At 42.1% G+C, this 18,674-nt stretch overlaps 1 protein-coding gene across 1 annotated transcript in view; it reads right to left on the reverse strand.

Annotated features, from left to right (window-relative positions):
* MYO1F (myosin IF) overlaps positions 1 to 18,674 on the reverse strand; it is a 76,887-nt gene that overhangs the window by 37,767 nt on the left and 20,446 nt on the right. Inside the window, exons 7-15 of the mRNA XM_018573384.1 lie at positions 17,090 to 17,221; positions 14,976 to 15,110; positions 14,745 to 14,877; positions 12,503 to 12,699; positions 10,613 to 10,693; positions 3,665 to 3,751; positions 3,274 to 3,360; positions 1,657 to 1,824; positions 454 to 532 (exon numbers count right to left, since the gene is read on the reverse strand). Of these exons, the coding sequence (XP_018428886.1) occupies positions 454 to 532; positions 1,657 to 1,824; positions 3,274 to 3,360; positions 3,665 to 3,751; positions 10,613 to 10,693; positions 12,503 to 12,699; positions 14,745 to 14,877; positions 14,976 to 15,110; positions 17,090 to 17,221 (1,099 nt within the window). The remainder of the gene's footprint in view (positions 1 to 453; positions 533 to 1,656; positions 1,825 to 3,273; positions 3,361 to 3,664; positions 3,752 to 10,612; positions 10,694 to 12,502; positions 12,700 to 14,744; positions 14,878 to 14,975; positions 15,111 to 17,089; positions 17,222 to 18,674) is intronic.

Genomic DNA, 18,674 nt, shown 5'->3' on the forward strand with positions numbered 1-18,674 from the left:
TTTTGCAGCTTGTAAAAAAAAAAAAGGTTAAACCTAAGGGGAATTAAAACACTCAGGTTGTAATAGTTCAAGGGCATAGGTTCTGTTCACTATTGTCCAAGACAATGCAATAAAAACGGAGAAAATATAGAAGCTGGAAGTTCAACCCCAAACTATAACTGTGTATGCAGCTACAATTCAACACAACATTCTAAAACTGTAAATTAAAAAAAGAAATTAAGCTACCCTAATTATCAGTCTATAAACGAGGTTGCATTGCATTGTTCTTTGGCTAACAAAACCTGACCTGCACACATAAATATAATAATAATAATAAAAATACATTGCTTATTGCTTTTGTCATTGGGTTAATTGTCTTTGGCATTGTGTTAATTGCTTAAAGTAAATACTGCCCTGAAGTATGAACAGTAAAAGCATATATAGGTGGTAAAATATAGCCTACTTACTACTCACTGCTCTGCATCAAATCAATAAGGTCTATGAATAAAACATCCCGATTTCGCTCACAGAAACCCTCAATATCATATGATACCTGGAGGGACATAATAAAAGATATTACACAGGCCTGCAGTGCTTGTTATTTTTGCACTATAAATGTCTAATACCATGTAGATTCCCCGTTCATTCATAAACAGCCTTGGTTAAAAAAATGTATACTATAGACCAGTGGTGGTCAACTTTCTTATTATAAAGGTCTCAAATGTGGCCTTGTGCACATAATATTCAGTGAATGTAATGCTACAGAAAGCTTTAAGAGACTAAAGACATGAAACAGGAGTTGCTCAAAGACTGCAGACACGCTACAGGCATTGTTGGAGACAGGGGACATGCTGAACTGGATACATATAACATGAGACTGACAGAAATCACTGCTATTAGATCCACACAATAAAATAAATTACAAATTTGTGCTTCCTTATCTAACATTATAAAAATCAGAGCAAAATGAAAAGTACAAAGAGAAAAGGGTTAGCGGGCTAGAAAAGAGTAAGCTAGTGTGAAAGAAATAAACCAAATAATTTAACTACTAAAACCCAATCTAAAGAATATTAAGAACATACCCGTGACGGACCTACCGGCGGTGCAGCCGGTGCGGCCGCACCGGGGCCTGAGCCTGGGGATGGGGGGCCCAGCACAGTTCCTGTGCATAGATGGTGGGACTTGCCGGCCGCCGATTAGCAGCGGATCAGTATCTGGCGGGCCAGCAGGCCCCCCGTCTCTGCGCCGTGAGTGTCGGATCATCCGGCCAGGTATTATGGGTCCCGCCGACCGCCGTGTGCTGAGTGAGGAGGGAGCCGGGGGACAAAGAAGACGCCTGCAGGCACATTATTGGGCATATTATATTTATTTTATTGTTACATTTGTTTACACTGACACAGTGCTCAGATTTCTCTGTAATAAATAAATATGCTCAAATATATATTTTTTAGATCGATTTTTTTTCTATTTTTTCAGCTTTATTTTTTAGTGGTTGCTTCAGGGGGTGTGGATTGGGGGGTTTGTGGGTTTTTTTTTTAGGGTGGGGTTCCCCAAAAAAATATCTTGCATCGGGGCCCTTTGTTCCTTAGGTCCGCCACTGGAACATACAGTATATAACTGCAAGTTTCCCTAACTTAGATTTCTATCTTTGAACTGGCCTAATCTATTGCTATTTACCTTTCCAGCATAATGATGAATAACAAAGCCAGAATTCCAGTTATTAAAGTGTTCATGTGTCCCCACAGCAGCTTGGAGTTTTTGTAACAGGGTCTGGTCTGCACCCCCACTTGTAGCATGCATAGTTGCACACACATCATCTAGCACACTCATGATTCCTGGAGGATTCTGGCAGGAAAGAGAACAATGTATATTTTATTATTACAGTCTTATATATACGATATTGAAAATTTTTTCAAACCTATCTCCAGGTAAGCCAAAGTACTGCCCATGCAGTGGGGCTAACCCCGCACTGCAGGAGTTAAAGTGACATTAAACCCTCAGATTTTTTAACATAAAACAATACTGTAATGTGCGCCTTACTGTAATCCATGGTTGTTTCCCTTCTCTTTGCTGCTCTTCCTTTTAAATCTTTATCTCTTCTCATGCTGGGCAGAACTTCTGTTTTGCAGCAGACTGCCTTGTCTCTGGAATGGATACATGATGTCTGTGTGCAGGTTCACAACCTGAGCCAGCACTACAGGAAGAGGCACTCAGCTGCAAAGGGAAGTTCTCCCCCAGTATGAGAAGAGATACATTTTTAAAGGAAGAGCAGCAAAGAGAAGGGAAACAACCATGGATTACAGTAAGGCACACATTACAGTATTGGTTTCTTTTAAAAAATCTGAGGGTTTAATGTCACTTTAACTGCTCATTTATGCTTAGGGGACTGAAGCAAAGTAACTTACCTGATCCCCACTGCTCTGGCGGTCAGCACTCACCTCTCTCCCCTCCACTCCGGTTGCTAGAATGTCCCTCAGTGTCCTCACGTCGAATACAGTCGGTGGAGCCTGCATTAGACATGATGACATGAGCAGTCCTTAGACTGCCAGAGCCAGGGAAAGTAGAGTCTGCAGGGACCAGTCTAGCAGCCTAGAGGAACTCCCAGCAGGAGCGGTGATCACGTAAGTGAAACAGCTTTTTCCAGTCCCCTAGAAATAAATGTGCACATAATCATTGCATTGCAGGGGTACCTCCTCTGCAACGGTTGCTTTTTGGTTTGCCTGGAGATGGGCTTTAAAGTAAAGTCACATCAGTCATTCAGACTGCAGTGGAATCAGATCGGGTATGAGCTAGGTTAGTGGTTACTAGACATGTGCACTGCCAAAAAATTCGTTTCGTTTTAAATTCAGATTTGTGTTATTTCGTTTTTCGGGATTCGGGTGTGAATTCAATTCGGATTCGGACGAAATTCGGTAGCGGTAGTTCGAACGTTCGTTTCTCTTTCTGTTCTTATTCGTTTCGTTCATTCGTTTGCAGCAAAGTGACATTTGAGGGGGGAAAAATATTTTTCTCCTTCTCTATTGTCACTTTGCTCCAACGAACGAAACGAATAAGAACAGAAAGAGAAACGAACGTTCGAACTACCGCTACCGAATTTCGGAAATGGAAATTCGGATTCGTTTGCATTCGTTATGTCTGTAATTCAGAATTCGGATACATTCGAATGTCCGAATTTCCGAAAATTCGTCCGAATTTCGATTCGGAACGAAACGAATCGCACATGTCTAGTGGTTACCAGTTATTGTGCTTGGCACACCATTGCATTCTTTGTTGTATGTTTCTTGTTATACTCACCAATTTGTTCTCAATGAGGTCACACACAACCTTATTATTGAAGTATTCAATTGGGGACCATTTAATGCCTTCTGCAACATATTCTTCCTAAATGGAGTTTAATACAGTAATTACATATCATGATCTCACATTTTTGAGATATTGAATATAAAATTTGTAAGCAGTTTATTTGATTGCTGTAAAATACAAACGATTCATAAGTGAGTGACAAAGAGTGAGCTGACTGGTTTAGCTAACTTTTTAACTGCTAGATCGGGAGCTCATGTTCTTGCATTTATTGGCCAGTGCACCTGTACATTTAAAAGACTCTATGACATTTGACTTTTTCCTTTTTTCCTTAATCTTCCCCCCTATCTGTAAAAGTACAGTTAGCAAAGAAAAAATGCAATACCTGCTCAGCTTTTAACGTCAATTCAATGAAGATCTGCTGCAGTTTTTCATTCACAAAATTGATGCAAAATTGTTCGAAGCCATTTTTCTGCGTACAACAGAGACAAGGTAAATGGTTAATAGTTTGTGAAAACTGATTTTACAAATTGCTTCTATTGTATGTGGTAAAGTGCATGGTAGAATATCAACCTCTAGATATTTTAATATCTCTCCTTTATTATTTGGAACTTTGCTACAGCTATAAAATATATTTTTTCTTTATGTATTAAAGTAATCATGAAGTGGGGTGCATGAAGACTAGTAGATTAATTAGTTGGTAGGTTTCAGCACTGACAAAAAGTATAAAGAATGTTGTTCCCTTCACTGTACATATGTTTCAAAGTCTTTCGAACACAAAGGCATCCCCCAACACTAAGGCCTCATTCACACAGCTAAGTGTCGGCCCATACAGATCCATGCGGCGTGCACAGCCGTATCGGGCCACTCCCGGGAACGACAGGTGCTGCGTGTGATTGTACGCAGCAGCCTGTTCTTCTCGAGCTGCACATCCGTGCGGGTATCCGTACTCGTATGCAGACAGGATGGATCTTGTCTGCGTCTGAGCATGGACACCCGCACCCACATGGATGAGAAGTTCGTGTGAGCATACGGCCGCGTACTCCCATTGAGAAGAACGGGCTTACAATTACACGCAGCACCTGTCCTTCCCGGGACCGGCCAGATATGGTCGTGCACGCCACACAGATCTGTAAGGGCCGACACTTAGCTGTGTGAATGAGGCCTTAAAGCAACTTAAAGCCCTCCTCCCCAAAAAATGGTACATATTGCAGCTTAAAAGTCCTGAGATGTAGTAGTTGCATTAAAGTGTTTTTATAGCCAAAACTTTCTTTATGCATTCAAGGACCTATGCACTGCCCTCAACTCAGACCCCCTGCGTTCAGTGAAATGCATAGGTCCTGATACATTGGCAAACAGATGGGTCTTCAGCCAGCCCGTCATTGGTTTGTACAGGCTAATTACACGCGGCTGTATGGCACACCTGTCAATAGTGGCAGGAGCAATACTCTTGGATATGAGCTGTATGGCTTTCCTGTGGCCCTTACTTGTCCTGCACTGGGAAAACCATGCCAAATCCTAGCACTTCACCTGATAACTTTGAGTCAATGGATCCCATCATCCCATTCATCAAGCACAGAGAACTACCATTATTTATATAGGCTGCCTTTATTATGTATTATTATCTATTGGGCAAGCAAATGACAAACGCACTCATCAATTTGTTACCAGCTTTACAGCAAGGTGCACATGGAAGGGCTTTAAACAGTAATAGCAAAAATAGCAATAGTAATAACAAAAAGCCCAACCTCCCTTAAGGGAGGTTGGGCTTCCTCCTGTCAAACAATTTGATCATTTGCCACATGTGCTTCAAGATGGAGACTCTCATAGTTTAGAGTTAGGACCGCACTATATAGAGGTGCCTTGGCGCGGCTTTCACATTTTCTGCAGAAGACGTGCATCTCAACCTCTGTTTTTAACCTTAGCGGCGAGACAAGTTTTTTTGCATGCTGGCTGGTGAGTGTGCTGGGAAACTTTTTGCTATTGTCTATTGGGCAGCACAGTGCCGTAGTGGTTAGCGCTTCTGCCTTGCAGCTCTGGGGCTCCCAGGTTCAAATCCCAGCCAGGTCATTGGTAAAGGAGTTTGCATGTTCTCCTTGTGCTTGCGTGGGTTTCCTTCAGGCAGTGGCGTAACCAAAGTTATGGGCGCCCGGGGCAGAAAAACATTTCGCCCCCACCCCCATTATATAAATATCCACTGGAACTGTACACTCCACACACACACACATGTTTTTATTTACATTTTTTCACATTTTTAAAATATTTACATAATTGAGGATACTGTATAGTAACCATACCATATCCTCAATTATCTACAAACACTCAGCGTTCACTGATCGCTGAGTGTTTGCTCTCGTTCTCCTCTCTGACATGCTGTCACAGGAGGCTGAGCAAGCAGAGCAGGGAGAAGAGCTCAGCCTCCTGTGACAGCCTGGGCTGTATCCGCCCCCACACCGCTCTGCCGGACTGTGATAGGCGTCTGAGCGGTGTGGGAGGAGAGACACCGGCCGCTCACAGCGCTCTCCTCCTGCAGCACTCGGCCAGCTGTCACTTTCTCTCTTCCCCGCTGGGACACAGAGCAGCGCCCAGCGGGGAGGAAAGAAATCAAGGCTGCGCCGACAAAATGGCAGAAAAATTGCACTTTCGGCATTTAGCCAAAAGTGCCATTTTCGGCCAGCGGCCAGCGCCCCCCCCCCATTTAGCGTTACGCCCGGGGCCAGCGCACCGGCTGCCCCCCTACGCCACTGTCTCCAGGTACTCCGGTTTCCTCCCATACTTCAAAGACATGCTGGTAGGTTAATTGGCTCCTGTCTAAATTGGCCCTGTATGTGAGATGGGGACCTTAGATTGTAAGCTCCTTGAGGGCAGGGACTGATGTGAATGTGCAACTATGTAAAGTGCTGCATAAATTGTTGGCGCTATATATAAATACCTGTAATAAATGAATTTTACTTTTGTATTTTTTTTGTCTTTACTAGAGACCAATATCCTTATCAATGTTTATTCTACAAAGGTGGTTGAAAAAGGATCTCTGTATAAGTATATATCTGTAAATATGTATGCATCTACAGGATTGAAAACACTAAAAATATGCCTGAAAATAGAAGAACACCTGATAAATAGGAGAATACCTACTATTCTCTTTACTCTGTAACATAATTAAATAGCTTTGGATACTAAAGTCTTTTTTTCCCTTATCTATGTAGCCCCCATCACCTTTTGTGAGGTGGCGACTAGACTTTTAGTGATTGCCAGGGCTGTAGTCAGCCTGGCTGGATTATAATGGTATTTATCTGGTTAATTCCAGGTGTCTGGCATTGACTGTACCCAATGGGGTGGTATATTGTGGGGCAGCCAATGAGAGACATTGTAAGAGTATGTAGAGTGCAATAGCCAATCACTGGGTTTCTCTCAACCAGTGTTGCATGCTGGGATAGGGTACATATAGTGGAGGGAATTGCCATGTGCTCAGACTAGTCTGGACCAGCCATGGATTAGGGCTGGATGCTGTCCAGCCACCCCACAGGCTAGTCCTGAGGCCTGGGGGTGGGCAGAGGCTGGAATGAGGGAAGTGTTTTCCTGGGGCCTCCAGTAAGGAGGAGGCCTGTGTTGTTTGCCAGAGGAGTAGAACCAGAGAAGCTGATGTCCGCTGGAGGTGCCTTGAATATAGAGGAGCTCTGGAGCATGGCTGGTGTCTCTCCTGCTGAGGATTTGTACTCTTTTCCTGCTCATCTGTTACTCCAATTGCTATTTGCTGTACTCCAAGTGGATCTTTACTGAGATGCTAACAAGGTCTGGTGAGTCTGGAGTCTATGTCTGTTACACCCTGGATGTCTAGGATCCCTATACCCTATCTCCTAAGTGAGAAGAAGTTTTAACCCCTTTCACGACCAACGACGCTGGCATCGGGGCTGTTTAAACATGTAAAGCCGACTGCCGGCTTTACAGCAGAAGCGATTCTGGCGGCTCAGCTGCCGCCAGATCGCTTCTACCGGCCGGTGAACGGGTGCCCCCTCCCGCCCAACACCCCCACCATGTTTCCCGGGCTCCGTTGCTTCTTTGGTGTCGGCAGGAAGCTGGGGAGGTGATGGACGAAACCTCGTTCATCGATCCCCTCCCCGTTCTATGGGAACCGGGACCTATAGCTGTCAGTGCTGGGCTCCTGAAGCTCAGCTATAAGCTATTGAAGTGCGATCTGCACTTCAATAGCTTATTGAGAGTGTAAAGGTGACACTGGTGGTCTTTTGGACCCCTAGCATCACCTTAAAGATTACCTGTCACCACCATGTGATGGCAATTAAAGTAAAGTAAAAAGAAATTAAATAACAGTTCTTAAAATTAACATTAAATAAATGTAAAAATAATGTAAAAATTTTTTTAAGTCCCCCGCCCCACGAGCATGCGCGTCTTCAAGAAAACACACGTCGGGGGCACCTACTTAGGAAAACGACGAACGTGACACACATGTTGGGTATAGTTGAGTGAGAGCAATAATCCTAGGGCCAGTATTTTTGGGTATCTCTAAACTGATGACTTGTGGGGGCTTTTAAAGCGTCGTCTATGGACTTTTTGGGGTACTGAATTTTGTGGCCTTTAACGGACGCACACAATTTTTAACCTGGGCATGTTGGGTATCTATTTACTCGTTGTAACCTCATCTTTTATTTTTTTAAAAACAAATCGGTAGTTTATTGTGTTTTGGGGCATTTAAGTGCATTTTTCACTTTCACTTTGGGGTTTGATAAGGAGTTGCGCTAATATCGTGCAACATACAAATTTGCAACGGCCACCATTTTATTCTATAGGGGTCTATTCACAAAGCTGCCGAAGGATCTAGCCGTAGCTTCGGCTGATTCTTCAGCTAGCTTCGGCCCCAGGACCCCTTCGGTTCAGTAGAACCGAAGGGCTGCTGTACGGGCTATTCACTATAGCCCCTACAGCTCCCGAAGTTGGCCGAGCAGCTCAGTCGAGCCAAAAGCATATGCCTCGGCTCGACTGAGCCGAGGTGTAAGCTGAAGCTGGCCGTCATCACACGGCTGCCTTCGGCTACTTGCAGAGACAGATCAACGTCCCCTGGTTACCAGGTAACCAGGGACGCTGATCTGTCATTACTTTCCCGAATGCTCCGGCAGTCTCCCGCTATTAGATAGCGGCTCCCGGCTGCACAGGAGAGAAACATTTTCTCCCGGAGAGGTTTACTCTGCTCGATCTGGCATGGTAAACCTTTCCTTGCTCTGTTTTTTTTTTTCTGACGGCGCCGCTGGCCGCCGTCAGTCGGAATAAAGAGAAAACAGCATAGGAATGCATAGCTACATTCCTATTGGCTATTTCACTTTGCAATAGCCAGTAGCAAACTAGCTATTGCACCCACCCACTACTGCTGTCAATCAGCAGAGGGGACCTGAAGTTCTCCATCAGGTCCTCTTCTAGTGATTGACAGCAGCAGAGGGCGGGTGCAATAGCCAGCTTGCTATTGGATATTGCAAATTGAAATAGCTAGTAGAAATCTAGCTATGCATTCCTATGCTGACTTTTTTTTTTATTCTCATCTGTCAGAATACAAAAAAAACCCCATCTTGCAGATAGCAAAGATGCTATTGCTTCCTCTGCTATCTGCGATCATTTCTGGCGGGTGCTCTCTCCCCCCTTCATTACAATAAGAGCTTAGCAGAGCCGGAGGTGATATGAAAGCCGACTCTGCTGAGCTCTCATGGTCCTGACAGTTCAGCATCCCCTGGTTACTTGGTATATTCACACAATATATGGATGAAATCAGCCGTACAAGCCTGAAGTGAATAGCCGAACAGCGTTCGACTCACTTTGCTTTGGATCGGTTATTCACTCAATTTTGTGAATAGACCCGATAATGTTTGGGGGTTTTAAGTAATTTTCAGGCCTAAAATGTGGAATATAACATGGTTGCAAAAAGTGAAAAAGGGCCTAAGTCATGAAGGGGTTAATAAAAAGTTATTCAGCATTGCAATACTGGAGTGGACATCAGCTTTGTGGGCACTAGAAGAGGGTGGTTGAATGCTAATGGGACAGCTGCATAATCAAATCCCAGACAGACTAGTGATGACCCGGTTATTCCACCGGCTTCTTAGGGGGTGAGCGCTACATTTATATTGGGGGACATTTATCAATTCTGTTGCACAGCAAAACAGTGCTAAACAGGGGCAGTGAGGCAAATTGTGAGATAGATAGATTACAAGGTTACATCATGACTCATAAATTCCTCACTCAGCTAAAATATAATATTGCATTGTGACAGAACAAAATCTGACCCTGACCACTTCTAAATGATTTATTTTAGGTATTTATATAGCACTGTCAATTTATGCAACACATCACACATTGTACATTCACATCAATCCCTGCCCTCAAGGAGCTTATAATCTAAGGTCCCTATCTCACATGCATACATAGAGGGCCAATATAAACAGGAGGCAATTAACCTACCAGCATGTCTTTGGAGTGTAAGAGGAAACCAGCCTACCCGAAGGAAACCCGCATAAGCACAAGGAGTACATGCAAACTTCATGCAGATAGTGTCCTGGCTATGATCCAAACTGGGGACCAAGAGCTGCAATGTGGAAGTGCTAACCACTAAGCCACTGTGCTATCCTCAAATATTGCAGTTTACCAGTCCTTAGATGTGATGGCTGTAAGAGTTTTCTGACTTCAATTTCACCTAGTAATCCTGCAAGTAACACACTTCTGGCCCTAGGGTGACCTAGTACAAGAAGTGTTTTAGGACAACACCTATCATTATCTGTATGGCATAGGGGAAGGTGTTCTGCAGTCCACAGTGAGAGCTGGGAATAATGCTAACTAATAGCAGTGTAGCATGGGCAGCAGTCACAGGAGATTGTCATCTCACAAGTATTCTGGCCATCAATGGGTATTTTTTTTTGCACATATTGAAATTATATAACAAAATCCTTGAAATGGTATATTGAAGTGACTAAAAGGGAGCAAATAAGATAAGTTCATTGTTTGTGTTTAAAAGGTGCCCAAAATGTTTGATGTGGGGAGATTCAAGGTAGATTATATGAATTCACGCTCAATGTCTAGTCTGTGATGTTGTAATGACACTGACACTTCACCAGTCTGTTCATTTTTACTACATATTGTATATGCGCATGTGAGCAGCAAGAAATAACTAGCTAATCAGTTGAAGGAGATGTATTATTAATATTACTAGTATTATTATTAATATTATTAATATTATTATTACTATTATTATTATTACATGTATTTATAAAGAAAACTCTTATCAAATGATTTAAGCCACAAGTGCAATAACTAAACAACTCAAATCATGCTGATTTACCTGGAATATTTCAAACCCATAGATGTCCAGTACCCCAATGCTATATTCTTCATGGGGTTTTTGCATAGCTTTATTAATTGACTAGAAAAAAGAACATGCAGTCAGTTATACTACAAAAAAAACTAAAATATTCAATGTTAACCGAATGTAGGAGGTAGAAATAAAAGTTTAGATCAATGGCATATTAAAGCTGAACTCTGGGATAAGCAAATATTGTCTAAATATACAGGTGAAACTCGAATAATTAGAATATCGTGCAAAAGTAATTGCAGTAATTGCTGCAAAAGGGGCCCAAACCAAGTACTGAGTACATATGCATGCTTGTACTTTTCAGAGGTCCGATATTGTTCTATGTACAATCCTTGTTTTATCGATTGCATGTAATATTCTAATTTTCTGAGATTGTGGATTTGGGGTTTTCATGAGCTGTAAGCCATAATCATCACAATTATGACAAATCACGGCTTGAACTATCTTGCTTTGCATGTAATGAGTCTATCTCATATATTAGTTTCACCTTTTAAGTTGCATTAGTGAAATAAATGAACTTTGCACGATATTCTAATTATTCGAGTTTCACCTGTACTGTAAGAGGCCTGTGTATTCTTACTTGAATCTTGGTGGGCTTTGTGCATTTCTTCCAGATATGTGCAATGATCCACTGTGAAACTTTGTCTCTGTGCAGGAGTTTCCTGTATTATATCAGTCACTGCTGCTCTCTCTCCAAGTGTAGGGTGACTGGTCTTGTTTCTGGGCCTCTTGTAGTTTTCTGCAGGAAGTGTGTAATGGGTGCACTTGCACGGACCTTCCCACAGCTCTGATCTCTGCACAGGCTATATACAGCACAGTGATGCTGTCGCTTCTACTTTTACAAAGTAATATCTGGGTTTACAAGGGTATTTGGTGCACACAAAGTGGATGTATAGCCTTTGTGGCTATGGAGGAATACTGTATATTTCAACTTTAAAAGAGAACTAAAGCCACCTTTTTTTTGGCTTTAGTCCTCTTTTGGGTCACAGGAGTACATTTACTAATACTGCCCGCTATATGATGACAGCATGGATCAACACTGCAACCAAGAAAGATCCCAACAATATTGTCAGGATCCACCCTGCTGTCTCTCTAGAGGCAGAGCCAGCTGTGCCCACCTCCTCCCTTGTCTGTCCCTCCAATAAGCGCTGGAGGAACAGATAGGGGAGGTGGAATCCCTGAGGGGAGCGGTGAATGACAGTCACTACTCTCTGCAGGGAGAAGCCATGAGCTGAGTGATCAGCGGTTTGCAATCACTCAGTTCTCAATCAAAAGAGTAGACGTGTGACACCTGCAGTGTACCATGCTGCCTCTAAGCATTGGAAAGACTTTACTCTCCCAATACTTCTCCTTTAAATATTTATAAATAATTTTGTTCAAATTTGTGAAATTAATGTTGCATTCGATTTTCTAATCATCATACTAAGGCAATTAGTATGATTGTGGACTCTAAACTCAATATATAACCTAAGCTATTTCCTCTGTTTTTCATTTCACTTCATATAATAGAGACCTATATTATTTTACTGTTCAGAAACTTTGTACTCACTCTAGTCCTATTGGCACTTGCTGTGTTTAGCTACTGACTGGCTTCCTCTGCTTGTATAGCCATTCATTAGCACATCCTGTACCAAAGAATGGTTCCTAGGATTATAGCCAGAATAAATCCAGTGTGGCTTGTCCAGTAAATATTACTGGGTTGAATCATACGAAGAGAGAGGGCTAACAATAGGCAAGTGTCATATCAGGTTTAGGTCTATTTTGTGGTCTAACTGCATTTTGTGTATGAGACAAAGCAGATCAATTTTGAAACATCTTATAACATAATCACTGGGACCTACACATTTGTTATTTACTTACTTCCACCAAGAAATCAAACATTCGGGCATACAGAGCCTTGGACAGAGCATCTCTTGTATAAGTGGCTTGTTCCACATTTAAGGTCACTGTGATAGACTCAGAACGTCCTCCCCATTTACTATCCATCTTGCGGCTGGTGAGTTTATCATTGAGGCGATCCCTGTCTATACCAAGCAGGTAGGCAGGGAAGGCCAGCACTATAACACAATAAGACAGAGGCATGATATTCTAACTGTTAACCCATATACTGTGTGTATATACTGTAATGTATCTATCTATCTATCTATCTATCTATCTATCTATCTATCTATCTATCTATCTATCTATCTATCTATCAATCTATCTATCTATCTATCTAATAACAAATAGCTAGAACTAAGAGATTTTTCTGCTTCATTTTTCTTGGCTGACATCTGTGAAAGTCAGTCGTCTCAGCTAAGTGGAACTGCTGGCCCACTTACCAGCTAATGTGGTGCTGATAACATATGCTGTCTCTCAATTTCAGCTCTATCCAGTAACATACAGTGGGGGGAATTTAAGAACATGTTTTTTTGACAAAATTTTCAGTTACAAAGCGCAAATGTCATGCTAACTAACCGCAAAGTTTTAGTTTTGTGCATTTTTTGAAGTGCTCTTGCAACATGTATTTATGTTTGCTGCTCACTGCACATTTTGTGACATTTTCACAACTGTACACTAATTGCATTCAGCATTTACGACAGTAAATGACCTCCAAACTTTTGCACATTCTAGAAGTCTTCCTGAGCACTTCTTAAAGTATCACAAAAATTATTCAGCTTTATTCCATCAGGTCAGCTGAGCACTTTGGAACTGTTCTGCTGTCATCCTGGAGCTTCCCTGCAAGCTTGCAACAGTTTAGAGACAATTTAGAAACAGAGACAACTTAGAGACAATTTTGAGACATTTCACCTTAGGAAGGCATTTAGGAATTAAAGCAAGCAGCGTAGCCCTAGCTAAAACACACTTACACCTGACATTATGGGCTTGGAATGGATTAATGTGCTGCTAGTATTGGTTTTATGTTTAGATGAAGCTCTGAGATCTTGAGGAATGCTGAATTAAGTTTTACTTGCTTATAAGGACATTACATCTGTGTACAGGAATACAGCATTATACAGGAAACATATAGATCATAGAGAAGAAAACATATATATGGATATAACGTCCTGTATTTCACAGATAAGAATGCATATAGGCAAATAGCATACTGGCTAGCTTTGCACCACAGTGCCATCTAGTGCTCAAAAGACAATACTGAATGTCAGCAACACAAACACGTACTGTATGCTGTTGCATCTCCAACAGCTAGCTGCACTGACAAGGGAAGAGCTAGCAGCACATTATGACATTCCAAGCCCAGTCAGTTCATCCAATTTACATTACTATTATATACTGCACATATCTCCCTGCCTGCTAACCTCTCTCAGCCCAGAGCCACATCTCCTGATATTCCGCAGGCCAAAACTGAAATTCCACACACCTGCTGCCACTCTACTCCCTGCTGCCCCGATGCCGGGCCTTGGTGGCCTTGTGGGAATACATAGCCCAAACCTGAGATTAACATGACAGATGGTATGCACTTTCAGATAGGGCAGCAGCCCATGGCCAAAGCAGTAAAAACATTAGGTAACATTAAGCAACAGTAAGATTGTTAAATTAGAATAATGTAATGCTGAACATTGAGTAGATAACGTTCATGCAGCTCTGTAATCATTAATTCATCATTATTATATGGTTTTTTTTATTAAAGCATCTGAATTTGTAGTCTACTGTACAGTTAAAGAGAAGGGAAGGGACAAGAAGCAGAAAGAGAACATCATGTGCAAGGAACATGATGATTGGGGGAGAGAGCAGAGTGACAGAAAAATAAGCTCATTGGTGTGCTGTTTCTCCTGTCGCTGTTCAGTGGCAGAGTAGAGGTGAGAAAGGGACCTGCAACTAGATGTGAAAATGCAGTAGAGAAAGATCAGTTCTTCTTCCCAGGGCTGTACTGTGGGTCAGAGCTGTGTATACCTCAGGACTGGATGGACAGAAATGCAACTCTATTGTCAGGTAACACAGCCCCCATATACTGTATGTATTTCATCAGTTGTCTACCTAGAGTTTAGTTTTACCAAATTTCATGGAGGTTTATTTTCCCCCTAGATTTCAGAATGCCACAATATTCTCTTCTCTTTAAATTAGAACATACTGGTAATTGATTTGAGAAAGCACTACTCACAATCAGCACATTCCACCATGGCATAGTTTCCTTGTTCTTGGAAGCTGATGTTTCCCAGATGCAAGATGCCCGCTGTTATCTGTAGGACCATCTGCTGGTGTTCTCCAGAAATACCAATGACCTGCATGGCATTCTAGTGAAACCAGATAAGAACAAATCATAAAAGTAATTTCAAATGATTCCATAAATTGCTCATTCAGATTCTCGGATGTAGAATTCAGAAATGTTTACCATCATTTCAGAGAAGTCATTTTTATCATCTGTGCCATCCACTTTATAAGTATCCGACTGGTTTAAGTAGAAATAGTAATCGGGATTCATAATGCCCAGATTTTGTCTCAGCTCTTGTGAAGCTCCCTCTATTAGCTAGAAAAGATGAGAAGGAATCAGTTTCTTTCTTTCACTATACTATACGTAGCTTAAACTCAATTGGGGGAATTTATCAAAACTGGAGCAGACAGAATCTGCAGCAGTTGCCCATGGCAACCAATCAGCATCTCTCTTCAGTTTGCTCAGGTAAGACTAGAAAATGAGATAGAGAAGCTGATTGGTTGCAGTGCAAATCTGCTCTAGATTTTATCTGCTCCAGTTTTGATATTCCCCCCAATGTATTACCACTACCGTTTTAAAAGCTAAAAAAATTATTGGTATAATTTGATATAACATGATAAAAATATGCTGACAATATTGATACTGCTTATAGCATTGGCTTCAGACATTTGGCATCGCATCCCTCACCCTTTCTTCCACTGCCTTCCTAATCGTGGTTGAACAAAGGGTCTGCTTATACTGTAGAAGAACTCCAGGCATTTTAAAAATTAACCCTGGCAACGGGGCTACCCCTGAACGGCAAGGGTTAAGTGCTCGTTTTTTTTTCTCTAGGGGCCAGAATAAAAAAAGACATACTCACTCGTTCCTTGATCCCTGCTCACCTATCTCTCTCCCTCTGCTCCGGCTGTGGCATGTCCCTTGGCATCCTCACATCTAATGGATGTCAATGGAATGCCTTAGACGTCCTTAGACTGCTAGAGCCCAGGGAAAGAGTATGCGGGGACTGGTCTAGCAGCCAGGTGGGACCAACGATCGGGTGAGTGTATCTATTTTTATATTAGCCCCTAGACCAAAACAAGCACTTAACCCTTGCAGTACGGGTTAATTTTTTAATGTTCTTTTTTAATCCCTTTCCCTGCCACCGACGAAAGGCATACAGCGGAACAAAACTGTTCCCAAAACGCATAGTTAGTATGCCGTACGTCGGTGGCATTTACCGTGCTGCTATAAGCTCATGGTCACTTTAGAGACCATGAACTTATATCAGAACTGTTCCCCGGACTGTCCCCTTTAATAGCTGTCATCAGCGGCTGACAAGCCACTGATGACAGCTATTAACAAAAATTCCGGCCGCCGGCATCTTTATCCTTTCCTCCCTGCCTGGAGGTAACTGTGTCTCCATGGATCCCAGCTGCTCTTCCCCACTTATATGGGCTGAGGCAGCAGGGATCCAAAAACAAATGGCCGGCGGTGGGCAGAGGATGATAGCGGCTGGATGCGTGGCCGAGCCGAGGATCGGTAAATATCAGTGATATGTACTGATCCTCCGTGCAGCACAAACACTGGAGTGATCGTCTGATCACTCCAATAGCCCCCAACAGTAAAAAATATATATATATCTATATATATATAAACATAAATGTAAAAGAAAAAAAATTAATACATTAAAAATGTGTATACCGTGCGTTGTGATACCTTGTGTTGCAATTAAATATACGCCTGTATCATTTTATCACAACACAAACACCAACTGGGGACATCACTTACTATGTGCTCAGTTATTTATAAACACTGGAATAATCAGCACTGATCACTCCAGTGTTTGCTCAGTATAGTGAAGGATCGGTAAATATTGCACATATTTACCGATCCTCCACTCGGCATCCTGAAGTTCGGCCTGGCACTGCCCTGCTCTCCATCCTGACAGCGGCTCTCCTCACTGCTCGGCATCCTGACTGTCACTGTTCTCTCCTTCACCCCCCCACCGGCTGCAGCGGTCTGTGCCTCCTCCAATCCCTGCTGCCTCTGCCGATACAGAGCAGCAGTGATTAGGGGGGACGCAGATCGGAGCATGGAGCTGGCGGGAAGGGGTGGAGGAGAGAGCGGTGCAGAGCCTAAGAACTTTCGGCGGGGATAGGGGTTGTGCCGGATGTTACCAGAAGGTTGGTAGCTGCTGGTTATTATGAGTTACTTTATTTTACACATGCTTAAGCACATACATTTACTATAGCACACAGCAATAAACAATATTTCATAAACATTCTTTTAGTTTCCACACTGTTCTATATATTTACCTGGTAAAATACATGAAAACTGCGCTCACTCTCATTCTGGTTAACAACACGGGATTTTTCCAAAAGAAAGTTTGAGATTTTGCCTCCATCTGGCTCCCCTCCACGGCTAAACTGTATTTCAAAGTATTTACCCTGTCATAAGAAACCAAAGTGTCATAGGTGAAATTCATAGATGTGTTGCTCCAGTGATTACAGAATTATTATTATTATCAATATTATTATTATGACATATCACCCAGATATTGTATTGCTGCAAATAGTCAATATACAGGGAATACCTATCTTTTGATCTTTTTGCATCTTCCCTACTGCAAAATAGACACCCCAATTTCTGCTTGTTGCCATAGAGTAGTTGTAGATACAACTGGCCATATACTCTCACATGTATGTTTAGTCCGCAGGGGGCAGCACCTTTGGAGGCCTTTACCACAGCTGCCTAGATCAGTTGTACATAAAAGCCCTTCACCTGTGAACAATGTTATCTGGATCGTGGCTGCAGATGCAGTCATAATCTTGATACACCCACTTAAACTGGACCTTTACCCCCTTTCACTAAAAATCATATCAGTATGCAGCTCTGTATGCTGATGTGAAATCATCCGCTTACATTCATTAGTTAAACAAACATATTTTATTTTACTTACAATTATTGTTTTCCCATATCCTGGTCCTCTGGGGCAATAGTGATGTAATGTGCCCAAAGTGATGCATCCTGGGAAGATTACATCAGCAGAGCATTGCTGGGAAATCTCATCTGTAATCTCACAAGATCTCAGGGAAAGGCATTTTTCTCCCCTGAGAGGATGTGCATGGTCACATGTCCTAGTCACATGTGCCAGAGTTCCAGGAAGTAAAGGGAGATATATTAATCTGCCCTTAGTAAAAATGGCCACTATGAGAAGAATGGGGAGGAAACAAAAAATAAGGTATGCAAATAATTAAAAGCCTGCAATATTCTATAAGTTTCTGTATGTAGATTGCCTTTTCAAAGATATGGGTAAAGATCCTCTGTAAGGTTTAAGACGCACCGGTACATCCTATGGTCCTGAATAGGGTTGGGCTCGATGTTGGAGCTGAACGTGAGTTCAACTCGAACATCGGCAGTTCGTGTGTTCGGCTGTTTTCCAGCTTCGCACCCCGCACAAAGCACTGTGCTTTGTGAGCCCTGATTGGCTAAAGCCTTGCACTTGACCACAGGTAAGTTGCAAGACTTTGCTCAATCAGGGCACAGAGAACAGTGAGAGCCATGATTGGGCAAAGTCATGATGACTCTGCCCAATCATGGCTCACCCTGTTACAACTGTAAACAGTTTACTTACTTACTTTACTACATGATTGAGCCTTATATGTTTTAATAAGCCCCATGCATTGAATTAATTTATATGACCGTAACACTTTTACATGGATAACATTCTATCATGCATTCCTTCATATGTACAGTATATAGCTTGAACTTTATTACGTATTTACAAATGTTGTTCACCTGTATATATTTTTTCTTTATTTTCTCTTTCACTGTTTCTGTCCATTGTTTTGTCATTTATCTATCTTGGTATCCTCCCTTGCCCCAATCAATAGCATACTT

This window comes from Nanorana parkeri, unplaced genomic scaffold (genome assembly GCF_000935625.1).
Source record: "Nanorana parkeri isolate BGI_ZX_2015 unplaced genomic scaffold, ASM93562v1 scaffold2357, whole genome shotgun sequence".
Taxonomy (NCBI): Eukaryota; Metazoa; Chordata; class Amphibia; order Anura; family Dicroglossidae; genus Nanorana; species Nanorana parkeri.